Here is a 27,368-nt window from a genome sequence, read left to right as displayed (position 1 = left end):
TTCAGAGAATCTGGAACAATCTCTGTGCGTAAGGGTCAAGGCCCATGATCTTCGGGCCCTTACATGGCACTGCATCACATACAGGAATGCTACTGTAATGGAAATCACAACATGGGCTCAGGAATACTTCCAGAAAACATTGTCGGTGAACACAATCCACCGTGCCATTCGCCGTTGCCGGCTAAAACTCTGTAGGTCAAAAAAGAAGCCATATTTAAACATGATCCAGAAGCGCAGGCTTTTTCTCTGGGCCAAGGCTCATTTAAAATGGACTGTGGCAAAGTGGAAAACTGTTTTGTGGTCAGACAAATCAAAATTTGAAGTTCTTTTTGGAAAACTGGGACGCCATGTCATGCGGACTAAAGAGGACAAGGACAACCAAAGTTGTTATCAGCGCTCAGTTCAGAAGCCTGCATCTCTGATGGTATGGGGTTGCATGAGTGTGTGTGGCATGGGCAGCTTACACATCTGGAAAGGCACCATCAATGCTGAAAGGTATATCCAAGTTCTAGAACAACATATGCTCCCATCCAGACGTCGTCTCTTTCAGGGAAGACCTTGCATTTTCCTACATGACAATGCCAGACCACATACTGCATCAAGAATGGGACAACATTCCTATTCCTAAACTTGAGCAACTTGTCTCCTCAGTCCCCAGACGTTTGCAGACTGTTATAAAAAGAAAAGGGGATGCCACACAGTGGTAAACATGGCCTTGTCCCAACTTTTTTGAGATGTGTTGATGCCATGAAATTTAAAATCAACTTATTTTTTCCTTAAAATTATACATTTTCTCAGTTTAAACATTTGATATGTCATTATGTTGTATTCTGAATAAAATTGAAAATTTAAAAAATTGAATTGAAATTTGAAACTTCCACATCATTGCATTCTGTTTTTATTCACAATTTGTACAGTGTCCCAACTTTTTTGGAATTGGGTTTATATAACTATGAAGTAACTACTAATGAACAGAAAATGATTAATTTCATGATTCAACTCAAAATTACTTTGTTACAGTCCATCACTTAGTATTATTATTATTATTATTATGGAAATTAAATATGCATTTATATGCTGCATAATGTACTGCACTCCCAAAAAGACTCATTACAACAAATTGTTCAGAAGTTTTTGCCTGTATGGTGATTAGCTACTTTGTGCGCATATTCTGGTAAGAAATCAGCTTCGGAAAGGAACTCCACCCCAACTGCCTTACCATAACTATCTAACTTACCACAGATATAAAATGATTTATTTATTTATTTACCCAAACGCTGGGATGAAGCTGTTGAGTCATGTTTGGGTTATTTTTCAGTGTTGGGTAGTTTTTGTGTTGTTATTGACCAATATATATATCTGAGTCAGAATTATGTGGTAATTATTTATTAATTACTAATGTGTTCCCTGTATTTTCACTTTCCCTCAGTCATTGCCTTACATACTGGAATTTAGTCAATGGTAATGTGATATGCTGAGGAAAACAGACACACTTACAGTATAGTATATGAAATATAAAAACTAATCTGAGGTAAGTTGGCTATGGCAAGGCATTTAGAGATGGGGTGGGGTTCCTTTCCGAAGTTGATTTCTTACAGAACATACTCACAAAACAATAATTTACCACACAGGCAAAAACCTCTATAAAATTGATTGTATTTATTAATAATGCATTTTCATAATACTACTACTGATAACATTAGTAAATTAACATTAGTAAAAAAAATGTTTATTCATTAGTAGTTACTTCATAGTTATTTTTCTTGAACCTTAATTGGTAGATAATTAATAGTACTTCTTCAGGAGGTATGGCAGAATTTATTAGTTATTAATTAGCTAACTGTTACTTAATATAATCATAAAATTCTATTACATACTGATTGGTTAACACATCTTCCTTAGTAGTTAACAGTAGTGACTTAAGTGTTAATGAAGAATTACCTTTTAGTTCTTCAGTAATTCCTTATTAGTTATGCAGTAAGTAAGAAACAGTATTCTAAAGTGTTTCCCATTTTGGACTAAACTTTAAGCATATTTCAAAGGCAATAAAAGCAATTATGAAATTACATATGAAGGTATATACTTAAGTCCTACTTAAGTCTGTGAAAAAGCACTTAAAGTTCAGCTAACTGCATTTAACATAAATTTAAACTATAACACATTTTAATTTAATTGCAGTTAACATGCAATTAACACAGTACACATCAGAAAACAAGAAATACAGTATACTTTACAACTACAGTAAGAAAAAAATGCCGTCCCCCGGTTTCACAGACAAGACTTAAGCTAGTCCCAGACTAAAATGCATGTTTGAGCTGTTTTAACTGAAAGCAACTTGCACTGACATACCTTAAAATGTGTCAGTGCCATTGTTTTGTCTCAAGATGCACAGCAGTAATGTTTGTTTTTTTTTTTTTTTCTATGGCATGTTTATAAAAGCTACTTAAATACCCTAATTGAATTAAGGCCTAATCCTGGCTTAGCCTAAGCCCTCTCTGTGAAACTGGGCCTGCATCTTGTAGTTATTATAGTAACCTGTTTACATTTCTAAGGTTGAGTGATAGCAAAGTCCCTTTTAAGGACATCTAAAGTCTTTCGTGATAGACGCAATCGTGAAACGGCTCAGATTTGGCCTGGCTTCCATCGTACCCAAAAATGAAAATTCCATCGTCATTTACTCACCTTCATGTTGTTCCAAATCCACAAGACTTTGGTTTATCTTCAGAACACAAATGAAGATAATTTTAATGAAATCTGAGAGATTTCTGTCCCTCCAGTGAAAGTCTATTCACCCATTCTGTCCCTCAACTCTCTGCTTCTTCCAAAACATACTCACCTGTGTCCTTATTTGATTTTGTGATACGTGTTAACTGAGACATCCTGAGTGAATTATATTGAGTGCAAAAAAAGAACATGGTTAAATCTGTGTTCATGAGGACATTTTTGTGAAGATTTCTGAGAAAAATTGAATAAGATGGAACATGTGTGACAACAGGTGAATAGAGTTTAAAGTTTCGAAGAATGTGTCTTTGTTTGGGGAGCTGAAGTAATGCTCTGGATTTTATGCTAATAGAATCCATTTTAATGTGTTTGCAATGAAGAAAAACTAAGTTGCTTTGCATTATTGACCTGGAATAAAGAAACACAAAACCACTGCCACAAGAAACATTCCTTTGCCGCGTCTGTCTGAGCTCCAGTAGTTTATGTCCGTGAAAATATTTTCTGTGAACAGAACTGACCAAATGTTTCAGTGCAAGAGTTCTGAATGTTCTCTATGTTTTTCCTTTAGGTCTGATGTCTTGATATTCTCCTTTCCTCTACCGTTTGATGAGGTGAAGATCATGTGACCTCCAGAAGGTGTGCAGGTCATAGAAAAACACACACACCATCTGGACACAGGTGACATACACCCTCATTACTACAAAATTACACACCACAAGACACACTCAAGTATGCAAAGAGACGGCTGTGGACTGCATTACAGAATGGGCCTGTTTTACATTTGTTTTCTGTTCTAGTGGCTTTTAGAGGGAGAGGGAGAGTTTTTTTCCCCTCTAATTCTCTGATTTAGTTCTGGTTAGGTCAGAATAAGCCTCTCTGAGTGTTAGAAAGAAAGATAGAGAGACTGTGTCTGTCCATCAGAAAGTGATTGTAATTCTAAGCATTTTACAGCTTCTCTCACAGAGAGATTTCTTGGAAGGAATCCTTGCTGCTTATGAAAGAACAAAAAATGGGGTGAGTGGAAAGAGGAGAGGAGGGAGATGTGTGCCAGTGTGTATATGACTCGCTGTCTGGGGGTGAGAGAGAGACACACACACACACACACACACACACACACACTTAAATACCAGAGAGAGAAACCCCCTTTCACTAAAACTTTCTCTCACACAAACACACATCTCCATTCAGAGACAGCACCACTGCAGTACTTCTCATTGAGATCAGGACATACACACACATTTACACACTTACTAACTGTCTTATTCTGCTCATGGCTTGTTTGATGCAACTGCCAACCTGGAGAGGACACCAGTGGAGACTCATCCAGCATTTCCTCCAGATGACCCTCCTGCTCTCCCTCCTGTGCCCACCCACAGAGCCTGTTCCCTGGGACAACGACTCCAGCAGCGGCCCTGGAGAGGTAAGAACCGCAGAGAATGAACAAATGATTCCAGCCGGCAGAACTAGAATGCATGCAAGTGCTTTTAACATACAGTGTTTATCCAGAATAATATGTTATAGTGTGTTGGAATACAACTTAATTAGGGTCATTTAAAATGTAGAAATACAAAATATTCAACATGTAGAGTAGCAAGTTACTTGATATATCAATTTAATATGTTGAAATCTACATAAATATGACTTGATGAAATGTAGAAATGCTCAGGTATAGTACAATAATGTGATACCATTTTCAAAGTTTATTTTACAAACAGCACATTACAGCATTTTAAAATGATGCACATTTTACAGAAATGTAATTGTTATAATTACAGTAACAAATACTTTACAAAGTGGAGAGTACTCATTATAAGACAAGAAATACAGTATACAGTAAGACTTCACTAAGAGTTGGCACAAAAAGTTTCAGTTGCGAAAAAATATTATCTTGCCTGTAACCTGTTTATGTTTCTGAAAGATTTTTTTTTTTTTTTTTAATATAATAATACAGTAATCAACATTTGAAGTGGATCAAAACCTTACATAAAATATATATTATATATATATATATATATATATATATATATATACAATTTATTTAGCTGTGTTTGAGAACAAATCTTTAAGCATGAAATATCTAAAATAATTTTAAAAATCTTAACTTATTGAGTACTGTGAGAATGTGTAAATTATTGAGCCCAGTGCAGTAAACACTGGAGCAAACATGATGGCTCTGGTAAAGATCAACTGGGGGACAAAAAAATGCAAAACTATAAAGTACGAATGTGTCAGGCTGTGGGGTCAGGTTTTGCCTACATTGTGGGGACTAAACGTCCCTATAGGAATAGTAAAACCCCGAAATCACCTCTATTGTTGGGATCAGCCAAAGGTCCCCACGAGGAAAATGACTTAATAAACATACTAAATAACGTATTAATAACATTGTTAAAAAAAATGCCGAAAGGTTTATGTGAGGTTTGTGGGATAGGGAATATCATGAACTCAAAATAAAAACAAAAGAAGTCACTGGAAAGTCCCCACCATGATAGAAAAACAAAAGTGTGTGTGTTTTGGTGTTAGGAAGCAGAATTTTTCCAGTCTGTCTAGTATGATATTCTTAAAACTAAGCCTGTTTCTTATTATTAGTCTGACAAACTGGGAGAAAAGGTGTGTGTTTTCATAGTCCTTATCAATCTCAGTTGTTTACGCATTTGATGGTTTGTAGTAGTGTGAGTAAGTTTGAATCATGAAATGATGTGGCCCCTGTCTGACCATGAAGTGTGTGTGTTTTTCATTATAGTAGTGTTATACTAAGAGGGATTGATGATGCTTTGAATGTACTTAAACTTTCAACTTTGAAAGTTTTAGGAAGTGGTTTACAGTAAATCATTGCAATTATAGTAGCAGTGTTTCCAAATCTATAAATCTCAAACACAAACAATCACTGTCCTCACTGTCTCTCTCTGTATTTATCTTCATTAATCTGAGAGCGTGGGTGAATATTGGATTTGATATTTGTTTACATGTTCAGTATACTAAAATTGGGTAACATTTACAATAAGGTTTCTATTTGTTAACACTAGTTAACTACATTAGTTTAAAGGTAGTTCACCCAAAAATAAAAAATAATGTCATTTATTACTCACCCTCATGTCCTTCTCCTCCCATAAGACCTTCATTCATCTTCGGAACACAAATTAAGATATTTTTGATTAAATCCGATGGCTCAGCGAGGCCTGCATAGACAGCAATGACACTTCCTCTCTCAAGATCCATAAAGGTACTAAAAACATATTTAAAACAGTGAGTTCAGTGGTTCTACCTTAATATTATAAAGCGACAAGAATATTTTTTGTGTGCCAAAAAAGAACAAAAAAACAAAAAAAAAACTTTTTAACAATATCTAGTGATGGCCGATGCCCTGAAATAACATTGAAAAATAAACACAAAAATTGTATATGTTTATATTATTTAATGGAGCTGAGCTGAAACAATAAAGAGATGTATTTTTTATTAAATAACATTGACAAAGATGAATAAATACTGTAAAAAATGTATTGCTCATTATTTAATGCATTAACAAATGTAATGAGACCTTATTGTAAAGTGTTACTTGAAATGTTCATGAAATATGCAATCATGTGCTTTGAGTGTCATTTACATATAAATTATAAATGATTGAATGCTTTTTAAAATATACAGGCATAAATGCAGCTCAATATGAGTGCATTTTGAGTGAAAGACAGCAGTACCCTTTTGAAGAGCTACATGTTTGCTTTTTTTGATTAACTCTAGCCAGATAAGACAGCCAATGTTGATGAATTTTCTGAAATCGAATCATCTTAGCTGTTCAATTTTGATTTTAATCTTTTTATTAATAAGATCTCAAGCAAACACATCTGCCCAGATAGTCTGCCATTTGAAGTGGTGAAATCCCTGTCTTCATCTGTGTGGTGAAAGAGTCATTACTCAAGACTGAATCGTGTGTGTGTGTGTGTGTGTGTTATCATGCAGGGCTGTGAGGGTTTCCAGGTGGATGTATGTGGTGTGTGCGCAGGAGATGGGAGCTCATGTGAGCTGTTCAGTGGGACACTCTTTCTTTCTGTGCTCTCTGTTGGCTACCACAAGATCCTAGATATCCCCTCTGGAGCTCAGCGAATCAAAATACAGGAAACACAGAAGACCAGGAACTACTTAGGTAATAGAACTGAATGCCTGCTTGATCTTGTTTTTAATTTACTTCATTATCATGGCATGTTCCTCAAACATGGTGCAATTTTAATTAAGCATTTGAGACATAAAACACTCGTGTGTGTGTGTGTGTGTGTGTGTGTGTGTGTGTGTGTGTGTGTGTGTGTGTGTGTGTGTGTGTGTGTGTGTGTGTGTGTGTGTGTGTGTGTGTGTGTGTGTGTGTGTGTGTGTGCATGTGCATGTGCATGTGTGTGTATGTGTTCTGAGAAATATATGTTAGATTAAAAAACAGCAAGGTGAGAATATTTATAAAAAATATTAAAAAAAAATGTTAAACTAAATTTTAGCATTGACTGCATTTGTAGTGATGATTAGAAAGTTTAATTTATTTGAAATAGAAATTTTTGTTACATTGTAAATGTATTTACTTTCACAAATAAAAGTGTTAATTTCCTTCAAAATAAATAAAATATTGCCAACACCAAATTTTTGAACAGTAGTGTACTTAATTGGTTTATCAATTATTACAAATCAACATCTTCATTTAGACAAAAAAAATAAATAATAATAATAATAACCCTGTTAAAATTTAATCAATTTTGAATATTTGTTTACTGGTGAAAAAACCCCAACACAAATCATGTTTTTAAACTTTATGTAGACCCTGCAACCCAAATTTTGGTTGTAAGGTAGCAAACCTCATATAAAATGGAACAGGGAAAAAAAGCTCCTATAATACTTATACATCATGAAGGTAAATAACTGACCATTATTATGCATTTCAGGGCCTATTTTGTACCATGTTCTTCAAAGTGCCAAATCTTAAGGTTTTATATGGTTTCTTTTTTTATATGGTCACATTGGACCAGCAAAATAACAGCTACCACATTCCAGACGCCAGCTGGTGTGGCCTGGTTTTTCCCAGTAAGGTTAATATGTGGTATGGAACCATGTGTTGTCCTTCCATCCATCATCTTGTTTCCCCCTCTCTCTTTTTTCAAGCTCTCAGAACAGCGACTGGTGAATCAGTGATAAATGGTGACTGGGTAATCGACAGGCCTGGACATTTCTATGCCGCGGGTACTCAGCTCACATACAAACGGCCCAATGAGATACGCAGCAGAGCGGGAGAATCCATCACTGCTCCTGGACCAACCAATCAGGAGCTGCATCTCTTTGTGAGAGACCGCTCCTACTGTATGATATCAATAAACTGTCTTGATTACAGATATATATAGAAAGTGGCTTAGTGTGGCAGACAATCTACATTCTAAGAAAAGTCTGTAAAATCATCTGTATAGATTTTTACTCATGTTTTGTATTACACATTGCATTGTGCTGTTTTTTAGGGTTAAAGAAAATTTAATTGATAATGTTCTGCAGAAAATGAACAGTACCTTTTCTGTTTTTCTGTGGATTATTCAGTGAGATTTTTTTTTTTTTTAAAGTTAGGAAGTATATAGTTGTATGATAACATGGGCTTCTGATTAGGTCCCTATAAATAGTTTGTAAGACTGGATTTTTAGTTTTAAACTCCATATTTTTCAGGTGATTTACCAACAGCCCAATCCATCCGTGTATTATGAATACATTCTACCCAAAGACCCCATCACTGACACTTATTCAGATGCCTATTCTTACTCTAGTGTACTTCCTCTAGGTAAGTATTTCTTTAATATACAAATGCACACACACACATATATACACACACAAATGCGTAACAGTAGTGCACTACTGTTCAAAAATTTGATTTGGGTAAAGACTTTTATATTGTTACAAAAAATACATATATTTCAAATAAATGCTGTTCTCATAAACTGTTTTCAACATTGATAATAATAAGAAATGTTTCTTGAGCACCAAATCAGCATATTAGAATGATTTCTGAAGGATCATGTCATGTGACACTGAAGACTAGAGTAATGTCTTCTGAAAATTGTAATAATATTTCATATAACTGTTTTTACTGTATATTTGATCAAATAAATGCAGCCTGGGTGAGCAAAACAGATTTTTAAAAACATTAAAAATCTCAAAGACTCAAAACTTTTGAACAGTGTTTTCTAAAGAGTTTTGATTCACAAGTTTAAACTCAAGAAGTTAATAATCAAAAAACAAAATTCCCCCCCCAAAAATCAGAAGTTTGTAGATTAATTTAACTGTTTCCATGCTGTTTAGATAACCATCGTACTAAACCACTGAAAAGATGTTAAACGGTTCGTTCACCCAAAAATGAAATTTCTCTCATTTATTACCCTCATGTCATTCCACACCCGTAAGACCTTCGTTCATCTTCAGAACACAAATTAAGATATTTTTGATGCAATCATCAAAATTGGTTTTTATCCCCTATAGAAAGCAACGTAATTACCATCATTCAAATTCCAGAAAGGTAAAGACATTGTTAAAACAGTCAACGTGACTGCAGTGGTTCAATCTTAATGTTATGACGCAACAAGAATACTTTTTGTGCGCAAAAACAAAACAAAAATAACGACTTCATTCAACAATCTTTTCTCCTCAGTCTCTTACGCAGTTGATGCAGTGCAGAGCTTCCGTGTTTATGTCCAAACGCCAGCTCAGTATTGGCTGACGCGGTTCACATGAGCAGCAAGATGCATGTGTGTGATGCTGACACAGGAGCTCTGCACTGCATCAACTGCGTAAGAGACTGACAGCGAGGAGAAAAGATTGTTGAATGAAGTCATTATTTTTGTTTTGTTTTTGCGCACAAAAAGTATTCTCGTTGATTCATAACATTAAGGTTGAGCCACTCTAGTCACATGGACTATTTTAACAATGACTTTAATACCTTTCTGGATTTTGAATGACTGTAATTACATTGCTTTCTATGGGGGATAAAAAAACTCTTGGATTTCAACAAAAAATATCTTAATGTGTGTTCTGAAGATGAACGAAGGTCTTACAGGTGTCTTACAATTAATGACAGAAATTTCATTTTTGGGTGAACTAACCCTTTAAGAAACCAATGATTGATAGTTTTTATCTGCAAAGCAATAAGGGCATTTTATATGCTCAGCTGTATTAAATAATAATAATAATTTAAAGTGTCTAAGTTTGTTCTTGTTTATTTTCTTCTTAAAATGTTAAGCAACCATCTCTCACCTCTTCTGTCTCTCTCTGTCTCTCTCATCCTCCAGTAGAGAGTCACGTAATATTTCCTGATCCTGAGAATAATGACGGTGAAAGTTCAATGGGCAGCCCTCATCCTAACCAAGTTCCAACGGACCCTATAACACCTGAACCAGTTCCTCAGTACAGCTGGGTTGCCATGACAACAACGCCCTGCAGTGCCACCTGTGGAACAGGTAGTTTTGTCATTAGTCCTTACATTAATGTGTATTTGCGGTGTATTTGCGGTAATTTTATTTGGTCTGGCTAAACTAAGTGCTCTTTTAAAAGATTCCTAGAATAATTGTAAGACAGAAATTGAACATTTTCTATGTTTTTGGCCTTGAGATATATAAACACATTGTTGTGTTGTCTAATGAATGATGTTCTGAATTTGAATATAGTGACACAGACACACACACACACACACACACACACACAACATTCATGCATTCCAGGCCATTGCAGATGTTTCATAATGTCCTCGCTGTTTAAAACCTAAATCAAATCCAGAGTAACCATACTTTTGTGCCTGCAAATAAAACCAAGATAGATTGGTATTCTACCAGAAGCAGACACTGTACTTGTAAGACAATGTTATGTTTTGTCTGTCCTGTCTGTCTCTGTTTAATCTGTTTGTCTGGTGTGTGTATCAGGAAGTCGTCAAGTTCTGTTCAGCTGTGTGGAAAGGGCAACTCAAACTACTGTACCGGGGGATCTCTGTAGCTACACCAGTCATTCTGGCCCCCAGGTAGAAGAGTGTCAATCACAGCCTTGTCCAGCCTTGTGAGTGAACATCTTTTACTGCAGACAAAAGAAGTCTGAAATCATCTAGAAAAAAAAAACAACAACCCAAAAACACCAGCACTAAAGTTAGTTCAATTATTCTAGTAAGTTTTCTTTTATCTTTGCACTTTAAGTATTAGGGCTGGGTATTGAAACAAATGTCATGTTTTGAATGATTTCGATTTACAAGTTTGTGATTCTATATCTATTAATTTGGATATGTATCAGGTACAGTACATATTTTCTCAAGGAAAAAAAATCTCTCAACAACTAATGCTGTAAACTATACATGGAGTTGGTACTACATTACTTTTACTTTAAAAAATTATACTTAAAGGGTTAGTTTACCCAAACATTCTGCCATTTATTACTTACCCTCATGTCGTTCTACACCCGTAAGACATTCATTAATCTTCAGAACACAAATTAAGATATTTAGTTGAAATCCGATGGCTCCGTGCGGCCTCCATAGGGAGCAATGACATTTCCGTTCTCAAGATCCATAAAGGTACTAAAAACATATTTAAATCAGTTCATGTGAGTACAGTGGTTCAATATTAATATTATAAAGTGACAAGAATATTTTTGGTGCGCCAAAAAACCAAAAACAAAATAATGACTTATTTAGTGATGGCCGATTTCAAAACAATGCTTCAGGAAGCATCGGATCGTAAATGAATCAGTGTGTCGAATCTGCTGTTCGGAGCGCCAAAGTCACGTGATTTCAGCTGTTGGCTGATTCATTTATGCTCCGATTCTTCATGAAGCAGTGTTTTGAAATCGGCCATCACTACAGACCTGCAAACTTGTCACTTTTAGCTGACAATCACCTTTTTCTTGGTCATTTGGGTCATTTATGTGAATCGCACCCCCCACCCCCCGTGACACTGTCACCTTTTTTACTCTGAGGAGTTTGCAGGTCTGCACTAAATAATTCGTTATATTTATTTTTTTGGCGCACCAAATATTCTCGTCGCTTTATAATATTAATATTGAACCACTGTGCTCACATGAACCGATTTAAATATGTTTTTAGTACCTTTATGGCACTTTATGGTACTAAATGTCATTGCTCCCTATGGATGCCTCACGGAGCCATCGGATTTCAAGTAAAATCTTCTTTTATCTTAATTTATGTTCCGAAGATTTACGAAGGTCTTACGGGTGTGGAATGACATGAGGGTACGGTAAGTAATAAATGACAAAATTTTCATTTCTGGGTGAACTAGTAAGTTCAAACTGAATGTAGGGCCTAATGTTTTCAGACTCTTAACTTCATGTTAATGAATGTAGATATTTATATTAAACTTTAGAGTGCCTTTTGACTCACTTAAGCACAACTTAAGTGCATCTTAATGTAATTTCATAATTACTTTGAAAGATGGTTAAAGCATACTGTCATATGTACTGACAAGTGACAAACATACTTTAATGTAATTTACGTTATTTCTATTGAAACTTGTATGTTGTGTATTTAAATATATTTGTAATTTTTTAATGATGGAGTTGCAATTTAATATACTTAAAATATAGCCTATTAACTTTAAATATCACATAACAGACTACAGATTATAATCAAGTACTTTTCATAGTATTGTCACAACTACTTGTCAGGCATACTTAGAATACTTAATCATAGTTTTCATTATGAAGTAGTATATGACAAATGTACTTAAACTTCTCTGTATACTTGTCAGTATAAGCCAAGTATACTTATGTATAATTTTTGTATGAAAAAGCACACTTAAAATATGCTTATTTTTAGTTTTAAAAGAAGTATACCAATAGCACATTTGAATAAACTTCTTTTTTGTCAGAGTAGATTTGAACACAACAAATGACAAGCAGTCCTAAATGCCTGCAAATCTTGGAACATCAAAAAATCGTCCATATGGGCATTTGGACTTGATTTTCAAATGATGCAAATGAGAAGCACATGTGGATGAAACCAAGCAGTTGTCCTTCAGTCAGTTTGCGTGTGTGTGTTCTTGTATACATGGTTTATGAGGAGACAAATGTATATAATGACATGGCTATTACAATGTAAACATGGTTTATGAGGACACTTCCTCTTCCGTAAACCAAATGGATTAAAAAACAATTCAAAAAATGCAAAAATGTTTGTGTGATGGTTAGGTTTCGGGGTAGGGTTAGTGTAGGGGGATAGAATATACAGTTTGTACAGTATAAAAACCTATTACGTCTATAGAGAGTCCCCGTAAACCACATATACAAGTGTGTATGTGTGTGTGTGTGTGTGTGTTTGTAGTTGGGATGTGGGGGAGTGGTCTGAGTGCAGTAAGACCTGTGGTCCAGGTTTCCAGTATCGTCAGGTGATTTGCCAGCAGACGCAGGGACACCATGGCAATAGCACAGTCGTCGTGGCGACCAGCCACTGCGATAACACAGAAATGCCAGAGACGACCACTGTATGCCAACTCAAGATCTGCAGTGAGTGGCAGATCCGCTCAGATTGGACAGAGGTTTGTGAATGTGTCTGTGAGCAGGGGAGAGTGGGGTAAGATGTGCCAGTTTCTTAAGTACTTAAGTACTTGAAGCAAGAAGAAAGGAGACAGAGGTTAAACTAATACTCATAATTATGTTTCATGACATCATCTGGAATTAAGATGACACATCTATAACATATCGGAATATTGGCTTGAATAAAGAGGTTTCAGTTTGCCCCATAACCACCTAATTAGGAAAAAAAAAATACATAATATAAAAAGTACAAAATATAAAATAATTGTATTAAGTAAAATAAAGTTAAAATAAAATATTTAAACTTGAAAAACTTGAATGAAAATTAGAAATGTTGCTTTGGCAGCTCACTGAAAAAAAAAGTAAGTTAAAGTACTAAAACTAAACTAAACTCAAGTACTGAAACTACAATATAAAAATAATTCAAAATATTAATAAATACTATAATAGTAAATAAATTATACTAAATAACACTGCTCATGATTTATTTAATTTAAACAACCTAAATTTAAATAAGCGATGTGATTTATTTTATTATATTTTATTATTATTTATAACAAGGTAATAACTGTAACTGTAAACACTACAGTTTAAAAGTTTGGGGTCAGTAAGTATTTTTTCCCCCTCTTAATTTTTTCTCTGTTTTTTTAAATGAAATAATTACTTTTATTCAGCAAGGATCTTCTAAATTAATCAAAAGTGACAATAAAAACTTTTACAACTTTTGAACTTTCTATTCATCAAAAAAATCAAGGTGTACACAAAAATATTACACAGCACAACTGTTTTCAACACTGATTTCAACAAGATTATTATTTACACTATATTTTCTTATGATAACCTGCACAATATATGATATATTAGGGCGTACATATTTACCAGATTATGGTCTTTTGAGGTCAGTAGCCATCAATACAAAGTGTTCAGAAAAAACTTCTCTCTCTCTCTCTCAGTGCTCGGTGCCATGCGGAGTAGGTCAGCGCAGAAGAGAAGTGGTGTGTGTGGATAACCTGGGTGACATCGTTTCTGATGAAGAATGCAACATGGCCCTTCGCCCACAGGACCTGCAGAACTGTGACAAAGGAGTGTGTGCCAGCAGCTGGTTCTATTCTCTCTGGAGTGAGAGGGTGAGAAATCGTGCACTTTTCTTCAGTATTTCAATAGCACTTCTAAAACCACTGTTTATGTCTCTGTTCAGTGTTCTGCAGACTGTGCGGAAGGAAGTCGCAGCCGGTCAGTGGTGTGTATGATGAGTCAGACAAACTCACTGCCACTGGACAACTGCGATGAGGAGGATAAACCCGGCGAACTCATGCCGTGTGACCTTGGCCCCTGCACACAGCGACTGGAATGGTACACAGGAGCGTGGGGACAGGTGCATGGACGCGCACATGCAGAACAGTCAACTAACTGAAAGTTTAGTTGAAGTACTAAAATTACTAAAGCTAAAACTGAAATAAAATTAAAGCTATATAGAAGTAAAACAAAAAACAATGAAAAAATGATAAAAGCACATAAAAAAATTACTAAAATGTGAACTAAAAATAAAATGAAAACTAAAAATATAAAAGTTAATAACCTGTTGTCACCAATCTGTCAGGCCTATGCTAGTGTTTTTTAATTGCTTTTTTTCTGTCAAATATTTTAGTAATCATCATAAATTAGATATCATTCAAAATTCATCCTGTGTAAACAATTTTGAAATTGGATATTGCGTTACCATGGAAATGGTTCTTTAAATCCTTTTAGTGGGCTCCTCCCCCTAGTGGGAGGTGTCATGTTTCACATTTTACAAAATTGACTGCACTATTTTATATTCAAATCTATTTCTAATCTTGACAAATCACATATGGTTGGAAAGATCTGAGAGTCAAGGTTCCATATTTGATGACTGTTTTGTGATAGAAGTATGGAAGCCCGTTTCCGCCACTAAATAAAAAAAATAAAAACAGTAATTGTGACTTTTTATCTCAGAATTCTGACTTTTTTTCTCACAATTGCGAGTTATAAAGTCACAATTCTGAGATATAAACTCGCTATTGAAAGAAAAAAAGTCAGAATTGCGAGAAAAATGTTTCACACAATTGTGAGTTTCAATCTAACAATTGTGAGAAAAAAAGTCAGAATTGTGAGAAAAAAATTGTTAAAGTCAGAATTGTGACTTTATATCAGGCAATTACGAGTTTTTATCTCAGAATTCTGACTTTATAACTCGCAATTGTGAGAAAAAAAAGTCAGAATTCTGAGACAAAGTCGCAATTACTGTTTATATTTTTTTATTTAGTGGCGGAAACTGGCTTCCATATAGAAGTGATATTGTGACAGAAATGTTTTAATTTGCTACAGGAGAACGCATCAAAAAAATTCAGTGAAGTATGAGTTACACTCTGTGGCTATTTTTGGCATAGCACCTAATCAGAGCTCACAGGAACCTCAATTTTTGTGATTTTAAATTTGGAACACAATTTCGTTAGATATTTGGCTTTGATTTTCTAGCGTATGTTTTTGATTCACAAAAAACAAAACAAAAAAAAAAACCCTGATCAAATACTAAAACCTGTTTGCTTATTTGTGTGTATGTGTGTCAGTGCTCATCTGAATGTGGCAATGGTACCCAAAGTCGAGGTGTGGTCTGTGTTGTCCAAAACAACGGCCAATTACAAGTCACCTCAGATGACCGCTGCTCTCATCTGCCCCGTCCTCTGAGTGGACAGACCTGCTATTTGAAGAGTTGTGGTGCGCAGTGGTACATGACAGAGTGGAGCTCGGTTAGTTCCTCTCACACACAGTGCAGCTTCAACCAAGCTGTTTCAATCAACTTATTTACCAAGAATATTTTTAACTACTTCAGTGTTCTCGTTCTTGCGAGGGAGGCTTTCGAGTGAGGGAGGTACATTGTTTGCGAGATGATCAAACCACAAGCCATGACTGTGATCCTGCCCTTGAACCTGCAAATCAAGAGAAGTGTAACACACACACCTGCACACCACAGATTGGTATGATTTTCTTCAGCTGTCACTTGCTTTATTTTGGTGTCTCTAACTCAATCCCTTTAGTGCCGTCACCAACTGTCCAAAGTTGCACTCACGTTTGTGCTAATAACTTTTGAACCATAAGGGCTAGAAAATTATTGGCTCATGATAATATGATTGCCCCCATGCCGTCATTTTCCGTCATAAACATTTTTCCGCCATTTTGAATTTTGAACTCGTAGTTGGTTTGTCGGATTTTCACAGAAATTGAAACACTTTATCTTAAGACCATGGTGACAAAAGTTACGGAATTCAAGTTGATTCGTCTAACTAACTTCGTCAAATAACGTGCAAACAAATTTTACGTAGTGTTTGCGAAAATAGATGCTTTATGGTATTCAGACCAAACTTGGTTTATGTCATCACAAGCATGACCTCAGGCTACATGCTGTGTTTCAGCACAGCGCCACCTACTGGTCCGGAAATGCGAAAAATGGCCATTTTTGCTTATAACTTATGAATGGTTTGACCAAAAATCATGAAAGTGATCTTGTTAGATTCAGGGCAGCATGTCAATTTTTCCATATGGCCATTTTGAATTTTGTAGTAAAATGCTGTATTATATGAATGCATTGGCACAGAGGCCTCCAAACTCGGTCCTGGAGGGCCGCTGTCCTGCAGAGTTTATCTCCAACCAGCTCCAACACACCTGCTTAAAAGTTTCTTGTATGCGTAGTGAGACCTTGATTAGCTGGTTCAGGTGTGTTTAATTGGAGTTGGAGCTAAACTTTGCAGAACAGCGGCCCTCCAGGACTGAGTTAGGAGACCTCTGCATTAGCATATTGTTACAAAACTAGTTATGGATCATCCACATGATGCCATTAAGGAGCCTGGGAATTTTCGAGCCAGCGCCACCTAGTGGTTAAATCAAATATTCACATGCTTATAACTTTGGATTTTGTTGACTTATGTTCATCTCCTTAGATTCCTGAGTCCTTGCAGAGTCCAACTATACCAAACATGCTAGGTTTCGCCTTATGGTTTTTGTGCAACGTTGTGATTTAGCTTTTAAACAACTTTCGTGAATATCAAAATCAATATCCGAAACCTTCGTACCAAAGTAGGAAAATCGGAAACATAGGTCGTTGCCATTATGATAACAACCAAATTTTCAAGTGGCAAAAAATGCATCAAAGTTGGGTGTGGGTCATTTTTATGTGCTCATAAATATAAATGTCTATAACTCAAAAATTACAGAAAATTACAGTGTAAATTATGTTGTACTTAATGGGAGAAAAAAAAAAAAACATATAGGTTAGGAATGATCATGATGACAGAACTTTAATTTTTGGGTGAACTGTACCTTTAAGATGTTTCTCTTTGTGTCTGTCTCTGTAGATGAGTCCTGCAGAGATATGTACTATAACTGTGTGGTGGTGGTCCAGGCTCATTTGTGTGTGTACTCATACTATCGCACCACATGTTGTGCATCATGCTCTCGGGTCATTCAGAGAGACACACTGCATAGAATCAGGTGATCCCGTCGCCTTCTTGGGATGTGACATCAGTGCTCTCCTTTCCTTGAATTATGATGTCCTTGTCTCATCATGACACCATGGCCCACCTGCTTTCAGCTGGATCTGACCCTGAGATGACATCACTGTTCATCACCTCTGTCTTTTACGTCAAAAGACTTTAAGTATACATTCACTGCCCTTCTTTTTTAAAACACAAAATGAGAATGCTCCATGAGCAACTGAATATTTATTGCAAATAAAAACTTCTGAGCCTCTTCATCATGTTCAGTAATGTCTAAAAATTAACAGTGAAAGATTTCAAAATTAATCTTCATATTTCAATATTAATTGATGACTAATAGCTTCTAAAGATTCTGTATGAAGCCTATACATAATACATCCTGAGGTGGGGTTTAAGCAGATTAAATGATTGGAGAAGTCTACGGTTTTCACCAGAAGATCGAGTTATGAGACTCTGATTAAACATTACGAGGTCAAAACATTTTTTAAAATTGAAACGTGCACCGACGAGTTGTTTACAATTAGTTTTATAACATGCATTATAAGACTGGGTGAATTTTCATTTCATGCAGACTTTAAAAGGCCTGTTTTTAACTACTTTACATTTAAGACTTCTATGTGAACAGCCTCTTTTGTATTTGAAATGAAACAGTGCTTGTTGTTTGCTGAATTTTGAAAGATTGTCTTTTTTGGACTGGAGGTTTTGATTTTTTTTTTTTTTTTCCCAAAAGATCAAAGATAATGTAATTTGTCCTGATGCGACCCCTTTAAGAGGTTCCTTCAGTACAAGCAGAAAAGACTAGCCAGAAATGCACACATGCTGTAGAATGTCCCTCTCACAGTGTTGATGAAAACTTTCACTGATGATGAAAGTGAATTGTAAAATAAAGACATGTGTTCCTTCTGTGAGACATTCTTTTGGCTATAAGGGGTACAAAACTAAAGGGACAAAGAAGAACATAAAATGTTCTGAAAATGCTGTATATTCACAGTGGTGTTCATACTGTGGGAATAGAAAGAACCCCTATTCCCTTGTTAGATAATAAAGTCCTTTATAAATTAAAAGTTATTATTGTTATTAACTCAATAACAATATGGGAAAACATCAAAGTGCCATATTTCAAAATAACTAAAAAATTTCTAGTGACAATATTGATATTAATAAGCCATTCTTGTAATATTCATAGTATTCATTCGTGCAATAAAAAAAAACATGCTTGACAAATATGACTCATGAAAATCTGACTCATACATTTCATGAAAACTGAAAAAAAAAAAAAAATTAAGATCAAAATCCCATCAGACAATTTTTTTCTGGTAATAAGACAAAAAGGTTCCATTTGTTATCACTAGTTAACTATATTAGTTGAACTAACAAAAAAATAACATACTATATAATAACAATGATAATCTAAAGCATTTCTTAATCTTAATGTTGATTTCAACATTTACTAAAATTAAGTGTTGAATATCCGTTATTCTTATTAAATTAATCAAATCAAAGAACATAAATACTGTAACAAATGAATTGCTTATTGCTGTTTTTTTTTTTTTGTAATCACATTAACTAATGGGACCTTATTGTACAGTTACAATTTTTCCTTCTAGCGAAATTTGATTGAATTTAAAAAGCTTTCTATTTTTTTGTATATGTAAAACATTTTCACACTGTAACTGTAGTCATATGTACAATCGTAATCACAGAACAGTGAATAAAAAGATGTTTGTAGAACACTCGTCCACCCTACTAATTTCAGGTTAAATTCAATTAGTTTGTGTATAGCCTTTCATGATACATATTGTTCTAGTTCAGCTTTATAGAGAAAGGAACAAATCCCTTATGCTTAGAAAGAACCAAGGCTCTGGGGAAGACCACCTCCTCAGGTTTTCATATTTATATTTATACAGCAACATAAAGCATTTCTGCCCTGTCCTGAATAGACACATGCTGCCCTCTTGTGGAATATCAGAGAGCAAGAGGAAAAAGGACACTTCTGTATACTGTATTTTAACTAATGTATATTACTTTAATATATCTGACTTAATAAAATTTATCTGTTTTGTTTTACTTACAAGAATTTTCCTCAATCTTTATCCTAAAAATGATTCTATAAATCAGAAAAGTAACCAAAAGCAGTATTTTTGTACCATAACATTAAAGAACTTAAATATTTATATTTGTTAAATGTTTCCATCCATTTAACTTGTCACAATAATTTTTGTCATTTATGCCCACTTGTTGCTTTTATGGATTATCAGTTGCAGAGTTTTAACTTAGTTTTCTTCAATCAAAAGCGGTTGAAAATGTGCATTACCTTGTCACTGCAGGTTGAAATTTGGCAAAATATTTAAGACAATTATTCTTCACAGGTAAATCAACTTTAAATATGATTTTTTTTTTTTAAATATAAAGCGCATCAAATATGTCCCTTTTGAGGATCTTGAAAGGAGTCAAAGGTGTCAAATGCAGATGTTTTTGTGTCAGAATCTTGACCAATGTTTTTTTTTTTTGTATTGCATTATTTCTCAGTGCTATAAGTGTGTATATTTATCATTTATTGTACAATTAGATGTTTTAAAACAATTTATGCTCAAAGATTAAATTATATTTCTCTTGTTTTGTTTTGACATTAGTTTGCAGTAAAAGGTGCATGTTGACATATCTATCTGTGTAAATAAAATATGTAGTTCAGTTACAGTTGTAATAACCCAAGCCAAGTCATCTACAATAATAATGGAAATGAATTAACTTTATATTGAACATTTAATAAGGAAACAGAATTTAAGCACATATTTTACAGAAAAAAGAAAGAAATGTATTGCACTATAGTAAGTTAATAGTTGCGTCTTTCAGGTCATACTGGCATCATTCACACTCAGTCACTGCCTGGAGCAGAAGCTCATCAGGTACCTCTTCAGTGGCCCTTTCTACTTCCTGCAAAGCTTCTAGATAAGCAGGGTCATCAGGCCACTCTCCCCAATCCTCAGTGTTCTCAGACAGGGGAGCTGCTGAAGCAGTCATGGGTACAGGGCTCTTTGCAAGCTCAATGTTCCCCAGTTCATCCGTTAAATATGCCTGATCCTCTTCATCCTTTAGATATAGAAAGGTATACAAGTCAACACACAAACATGTACTCAGTAATTTACATAATCCTACATTGGATAAAATGTGTACACAGGTGAATCCTGACTGACCTCCATCAGTAGGTGGCTCATGCAGACCTCCTGAGGCAGTGGGAAGCCTGAATATAGAAATGCCACCATATTACAAACAAACCCATTTAAATGCAACGTCATTGCCCACAAACTTTCCATATCTTGCCACATCTTATTTTAGAATTATTTATATGCTATTATAATATTAATTAAAATTTCCATATTTTTATTTTTAGTTTTTTTTTTTTAATTATCTAAAATGATTTTAATAGTTTTAGTTAATAACACATCTGGGAACAATATCTATTTATTCCTCTATGAAGCGTACTGGAGGATCTGTAGTTCTGTCTCCTGCACTCAGGGTCAAGGCATTTCTGATACCACACTTCTTCTTTGAGATCCACCACAATTCTACCAAAAAGAAGAATAAAGAGCATTTGTAATTTATTGCAAACCATAAAACAGAGAATGTAAAGCAATGCAAGTCACAGTGATAGAGACTCACATGATGTTGTTGCTCTTGTGGAAGCGCTTCACATTGTGGCACCAGCGGAATTTCTCAATGTCATACACCAGCAGCTGTTCAGATGCAAAGTAGTTCCATCTCCTGATACCTGTTTGGGTTAAATGTGACCTTCAGTTGCTTTTGTGGGGAAAAAAATGCTGAGCAACATGATGGTGAGTAGATAATGACAGAAATTTAATATAAATGAAAGTATACCGAACTACAAAACAGATTTTTTTTTCTCCTGCTTACTTCCTTGAATGCCCTCCTTGAACACGAGTGTCAGCACAAATTCATCCACCTCTTTAAAAGGAGACGGCTTCTGTACACCCAACAGATCTAAACGGAGAGGGCGGAGTGAGAAGTCTCTAATTGTAGTGACTGGTCAGTGGTGTGAACAGTAAAGCATGACATTCAAGGCATTCAGCTTAACTTTTTTTTCACCCAACAGCCACAGGGCTGGCAAATGTTCAATTTCATATATATAAATGCACATTATATACTGTATTTAATGTAAATTTTAAGCAAACCACATTGCAGCACTGACCTGAGATGGTTAATTTTGAAAAAAATTCACTGAACACACTTGGTGATGTTAACTTGTATTTCTCACCCGAGCTGTGTGACTCTCTCTGCAGGGTTGAACACAGAGATCCTGCTGTATTCTTCTGTGGCATATCATACATCAAAATCTTCTGTCCTGTGAAACTGGAGCAAAACAGAAATGTGCGTTAGTGTGTGTGAAAGTGAGAGAGACACAAAAATAAGATCACAAAAACGCTGGCTCCACCATAGCATGGACAACATGTTTACACAACATTTTTACACGTAAATAACCTGATGTTGGTGATTAAAGAAGCTAGAAATATGCGTTCTTCTTTTGTGGTGTGCTTGGAGGCCATTGGGACAAACTTGTTGTCTTCTGCCACACTGAAGGCTGCATTCTTTCCCAGTTTGGAGGACTTGTAGAGACGAAAGTTCCTGTTCTTGGTGTAGACGCCTTCAAAAGAGGAGAGCATGGTATTAACATCAGGGATAACTTTTTTGTCCTTTACCTTAACTCTCGTAAAAAGAAGTGTGCTTAAACGTTTTGAATATACACTTGTGTACTTTAAATCTTAAAAGTATATTTTCTTAAAAGCTGTACTTGCTGATAATATAATAAATACACTTTGTAATCATGTCAAATTAAAAGTTTTACTTTAAAGTACTATAAAGCTGTATTGATGTGTTGACTAACTCCTTTGTGCTCAGAAGAAGAAAAATTCATACAGGTTTGGAGCAACTTGAGGGTGAGTAAATAATGAAAAATTTTTTATTGTAGGTAAACTATCCCTTTAAGTGTCTGAAAACATTACATTTAGTTTTTATCCTTTTAAAGTATATTATTTCCATCTCTTTTTGAAGTCCCAGTGAACCAGAAGACGCAACCAACTTTACTTCAGTGTTGTGACGTATTCATTCCCAAAGTGAAAGGGAATATTAAATAGAGGGCAGTGTTTTATTTTAGTGCACCTCCTCTTCATCCCTCGCTCATAGCAGACTGACGATTGGAGGAGAGTGGTTAAGGATATTTAACCCAAGCCGCCAAACTGATGTCAGAGAAGGAACGCCATTCCAGAGCAGAAGCAAATTTTCAGATTTTTATTAAAGATCACTACGAAAAACACATTTTTTTGTGTATTAACTTGCACGGATTAATTGTTCAACACAAGACTAGTAACGTGTGCTAACAATGTAAATAGGGTAAATTTGATTTCACAACAACGTTAAAAGTATGCTAAAGTGTACATCTTTTTCACAAGAGACCATTTAAGTTGCAGTGTACAGCATTCCTCTCTGACTGAGTCCTGTGTGTAATCGAAACAATGTTTTCAAGACTTTGTAAACTAAAGAACCAACTATTAGTTCTTCTTACCCAGGTCAACAAAAAGTTGTTCCTGCCCATTTTTGCTCTTGACTACTAGAAAGCCAAGATCCTTCTCTTCGTACTTTCTTCTCTTGACCTGAGAACCATCCACATCATCTCTGTTCTCTCTTGGTGCCTCTGGATTGCTTTAAACCAAATCAAACCAATATGGCATTATAACAGAAACAGAATGATGTATTAACATTGCAACATCAAAAATTAGGCTGTAAGAAACAGGAGGAGTTTTTTTTTTTTTTTTACAGAAAACAAGAGGGGCAAATAAGAAATCAGTTCTAAACAATGAGTTTGATCACAGCCCTTCAGATGTTTGTCATCACTCACCTTTTCTGAAGGCTGTTTATAGCAGGATGTAGGATATCATGAATAAATCGCCCTGCAAACACACACACAAAGATCACTGTCACACAGATTGTGACAAATGTCGATATATATCTGCATTAACCACCAATAGTGTCACTCAAAAGAGTCGCTCAAAGCACATGATGATGACAATGACTCACCTACATGGGAGTTGTCTTTGAATGCAGCACTGGGAAGCATGAAGATAAGATGGCGACTAAACTTCTCAGACGTGCTGGAGTCTAGATTAAGGACGTCTTTTGCAGAGCAGTGTAGTCCATAAACCTCCTCTAGCTTCTCACACACATACTGTTATACCATATTAAGAAAAGTACATGTCTAGTTATGAAAACCATAGTTTTGGATGTCCATTTTAAAGGGTTAGTTCACCCAAAAATGGAAATGTTATTTATTACTCACCCTCATGTCATTCCACACCCATAAAACCTTCATTCATCTTCGGAACACAAATTAAGATGTTGTTGAAATCCGATGGCTCAGTGAGGCCTCCATAGACAGCAATGCCATTCAAACTCTCAAGGTCCATATTTTTTTTTTGGCCCACAAAAAAACATTCTTGTCCCTTTATAATATTAAGATAGAACCACTGAACTCACATGAATTGTTTCAAATGTTTTTAGTACCTTTATGGACCTTGAGAGTTTGAATGGCATGAAGGCCTCACTGAGCCATCGGATTTCATCAACAATATCTTAATTTGTGTTCTGAAGATGAATGAAGGTCTTACGAGTGTAGAACGACATGAGTAATAAATGACATTATTTTCATTTATAGGTGAACTAACCCTTTAAAACTGAAACAGACAAATCACCACACTACTTTTCATAAGTTTAGGGGCACCAGAAAGATTTTTTTTTTTTTTTTTGAAAAAAGTTTTTTTTTTTTGAGCTCACCAAGGCTTCATATATTTGATCATAAATACAGTAGAAACCATAATATTGTGAAGTATTATTACAAGTTTAAAAAGTTGTTTTCTATTTTAATATATTTTAAAATGTAATTTATTCCTGTAATGGCAAAGCTGAATTTTCAGCATCATTACTCCAGTCTTCAGTGTCACATGATCCTTCAGAAATCATTGTAATATGCTGATTTGGTGCTCAAGAAATATTTCTTTTTATTATCAATGTTTTTGAGGAAACTTTATACCTTTTACAAGAATTTTTGGCAATTCTAACATTTTTTTAATTTTATCAAAAATGTTTAAAATGCATTTATTTTGCATGCATTTTTAAACAGAAATCTTTTGTTACATTATAAACATGGTAGTACTTTACAGCATTAGTTAACATTAGTTAAAGGTGCTAAAGAAGATCTTTTCGTCGACTGAGAAACCAAAGACTGTTACTGAGTTTTTGAAATGAGCGCATCCATGAGAATTTCGAGGGAACGCCTCCCAAAACTCGTGCACGAGTATCGGAACACGAGTGTTTACCACCGGCATTCGCTGTGTCATGTTAGTGGATTCATTATGTCGGACTCACCGCAGGTAACTCATAATCTGCAGTTGTTACTCCTGTCTCCTGACAAAAACATTGCATGCGGTGCCTGTGGAGTGGAACGTCACAGTAGTGGTTGACAAGCCAGAGGGCCAATCATCGCGTAAACGATTGACTGATGTTTTTAAAGCCCTACCTCGTGCACAGATGATGTATATTAATTTTATTCCTTTCAGTGCACCTAATAAATAGTCTTTTATCAGTTAGTAAAGACAGTTTCAAGTAATATTGCAAACATGTATAAAACAAAACATCCCCTTTAGCACCTTTAATGTATGAACTAACATAAACTAACAGGGAGAAATATATTTTTTTCAATATTTAATAATCTTTTTCAAATGTTAGTGAAAAAATACAAATACATGTTAGTGAAAAAGTTCACAGTGCATTAACTAATGTTAACAAATATAACTTTTAATTTTAAAAATGTATTAGCAAATGTTGAATAAATGTTGGAATTAACATTAACAAACTTTTTAAAAATTAATTTAATGTGTCTTTGCTGAATAAAAGAACAAATTTCATTAAAAAAAAAAAAAAAAAAAAAAGATCTTACTGACCCCCAAATTTGGTAGTGTATTTATTTACCTGAATTAGTTTTGCCACCATCATCTTGCCATCCAGGTGTGTGTTAGAGGCTTTGTGAAACTCTAAGTCAAAGTAGAGTTTGCAGACGGCCCCTTCCAGAATGACCTCATAGCAGTGCATCAGAGACTGTCTGTGAGTGCTGAAGAGACATTCACTTACAACAATGATTCTAAGTGCATGTAAAATTTATTAAAAGTGAAGTGAAATTAAATTAGTAATGCGTAAAGTAACTAATCCGTAGCAGATTACTTTATAGGAGTAACTTCCCAAACATTTATTTATCATTATAGATGTCAACATTACCTGTAATAATGCCAAAGTTCACTGTAGCTGGTCACTAGGAAAATCCTCTGTCCAGCATCACTGCCTTCTTTCTCAAGTGAAAATATGTGCACGTCCTGACAAAGAAACAATAAGAGACAAACATTTTAAAAACAGTTGATGATATACTTGACTTAAAACAGGTATCTAGCAGCTTATGTCTATACCTGTTTTATTTGCTGAATGAAGGCGATGGCTGCATTCTGGCGTGGGAAGAGTCTCCAGACAGACGAGGGCTGCCATGGCCGGGACAGACGTGGCTTGTATGGACAGCACAGAGGAGAAGACTGAAAGGATGAGGCTCTTTGCTCCACAGACTTCAGCCTCTCCTGCCATTTTCCTCCTGTCATTCTTGCCTCAAAACACTGGGGTATGATTAAATCTCACTCATGCTCTGTAATGTGATCATCAGAGGACAGTAATGGGGTAAGGAAAACTGAAGTCACCTGTGAGCAGATAAGAGTCAAACAACAAATGCACAGTGAAGACTTCTGATACAGCAGATCTTAATAGATTTCTGTAATACTGGGATTCATTATCGGGCTGTTATATGAATGGTTAAATTATTAACTATCAATAAAGTTGTCAATTTTCCAATCCTAAATAGACAGAGAAACAGAAAAATTAAATATTACTAGTTTTGTTGATGTAAATGTTTTATGGCAGCCACACAATGTGTCACCAATGCATTAATGAATAAACAGGCAGACAGAAAAAAGGTATTGAGAAGAAAAGCTGTAACGTTACAACAAATTCAGAGAACATCGAACAGAGAGACACAGACTGCATACAGCGAGTCACAGGTAATAAAACATATATATGAACGCTACATTATACAGAAATTAGTGCACCTATCTTGGTCGCTTACTTGAATTCTTGCGTTATAGTCCTTTGTTATTTTGTTTTTACGTATTTACATTCTGAAGCATTTCCTCTATCTGAGCACAGAAGTTTTTGAGGAACGCGCGTAACTGTGTGCGTCACAGAACGAAGCGTTGCGCATGCGCTGGATTTACCGAGCGCGAAACGGAACTGGTTTGAATCATGAATATTAAAAATTGACACGCCTCATCGTTATTAGACGTTATTTTGTCTTTTTGTCTAATTATTTTATTATTATCTTTTTAGATATTTATACCATATGTGCATGTAATCTTGCTGTTATTATGGTTAAGTTTAATAAAAACTAAAAAAAAGTAATTTTCTAATTAATATTCATGAGCTCGTCAGTGTATGCCGCCGTGCATG

General features: G+C 35.1%; 2 protein-coding genes across 6 annotated transcripts; one reads left to right on the top strand and one right to left on the bottom strand.

Annotated features, from left to right (window-relative positions):
• Positions 1 to 5,867: 5,867 nt before the first annotated feature.
• On the top strand, positions 5,868 to 18,570 carry adamtsl7 (ADAMTS-like 7). Of its 2 annotated transcripts, XM_067404738.1 has the most exons (12): positions 5,868 to 5,941; positions 6,676 to 6,859; positions 7,855 to 8,030; positions 8,401 to 8,512; positions 10,014 to 10,181; positions 10,641 to 10,770; positions 13,040 to 13,253; positions 14,205 to 14,378; positions 14,450 to 14,626; positions 15,840 to 16,019; positions 16,103 to 16,247; positions 17,622 to 18,570. In XM_067404738.1, exons 1-12 carry the CDS (start codon positions 5,912 to 5,914, stop codon positions 17,759 to 17,761), a joined length of 1,830 nt encoding a protein of 609 aa, XP_067260839.1. In that variant the 5' UTR covers positions 5,868 to 5,911; the 3' UTR covers positions 17,762 to 18,570. The 2 variants fall into 2 exon arrangements, 1 of the variants encoding a protein (XP_067260839.1); XR_010896745.1 differs by lacking the exon at positions 17,622 to 18,570 and having other exon boundaries at positions 14,450 to 14,604; positions 16,103 to 16,234.
• A 1,984-nt stretch (positions 18,571 to 20,554) lies between these two features.
• primpol (primase and polymerase (DNA-directed)) lies at positions 20,555 to 27,102 on the bottom strand. 4 transcript variants are annotated; one of them, XM_067403026.1, is made up of 14 exons: positions 26,989 to 27,102; positions 26,288 to 26,566; positions 26,103 to 26,197; positions 25,800 to 25,938; positions 23,853 to 24,000; positions 23,674 to 23,725; positions 23,341 to 23,477; positions 22,260 to 22,422; positions 22,036 to 22,130; positions 21,675 to 21,761; positions 21,423 to 21,531; positions 21,246 to 21,328; positions 20,957 to 21,003; positions 20,555 to 20,852 (listed from the first exon to the last, which is right to left on the bottom strand). In XM_067403026.1, exons 2-14 carry the CDS (start codon positions 26,468 to 26,470, stop codon positions 20,628 to 20,630), a joined length of 1,563 nt encoding a protein of 520 aa, XP_067259127.1. In that variant the 5' UTR covers positions 26,471 to 26,566; positions 26,989 to 27,102; the 3' UTR covers positions 20,555 to 20,627. The 4 variants fall into 4 exon arrangements, with proteins under 4 accessions (XP_067259127.1, XP_067259131.1, XP_067259129.1 ...); XM_067403030.1 differs by having other exon boundaries at positions 22,335 to 22,422; XM_067403028.1 differs by having other exon boundaries at positions 26,288 to 26,514; positions 26,989 to 27,086.
• Between the last annotated feature and the right edge of the window lie 266 nt (positions 27,103 to 27,368).

The sequence above is a fragment of the Chanodichthys erythropterus genome, chromosome 12, assembly GCF_024489055.1.
Source record: "Chanodichthys erythropterus isolate Z2021 chromosome 12, ASM2448905v1, whole genome shotgun sequence".
Taxonomy (NCBI): domain Eukaryota; kingdom Metazoa; phylum Chordata; class Actinopteri; order Cypriniformes; family Xenocyprididae; genus Chanodichthys; species Chanodichthys erythropterus.
This window is presented reverse-complemented; position numbering and strand designations above follow the sequence as displayed.

What these genes read in the sequence shown, in the direction of transcription:
- primpol (XM_067403026.1), bottom strand. Translation starts at nt 26,470, where the DNA reads ATGACAGGAGGAAAATGGCAGGAGAGGCTGAAGTCTGTGGAGCAAAGA. An exon ending in TCATTCAGCAAATAAAACAG is followed by an intron (nt 26,198 to 26,287) that starts GTATAGACATAA and finishes TTTCTTTGTCAG; the next exon opens with GACGTGCACATATTTTCACT. An exon ending in GAGAGAGTCACACAGCTCGG is followed by an intron (nt 21,762 to 22,035) that starts GTGAGAAATACA and finishes CTCTCCGTTTAG; the next exon opens with ATCTGTTGGGTGTACAGAAG.
- adamtsl7 (XM_067404738.1), top strand. Translation starts at nt 5,912, where the DNA reads ATGACACTTCCTCTCTCAAGATCCATAAAG. An exon ending in GAAGACCAGGAACTACTTAG is followed by an intron (nt 6,860 to 7,854) that starts GTAATAGAACTG and finishes TCTTTTTTCAAG; the next exon opens with CTCTCAGAACAGCGACTGGT. An exon ending in ATCAGGAGCTGCATCTCTTT is followed by an intron (nt 8,031 to 8,400) that starts GTGAGAGACCGC and finishes CATATTTTTCAG; the next exon opens with GTGATTTACCAACAGCCCAA.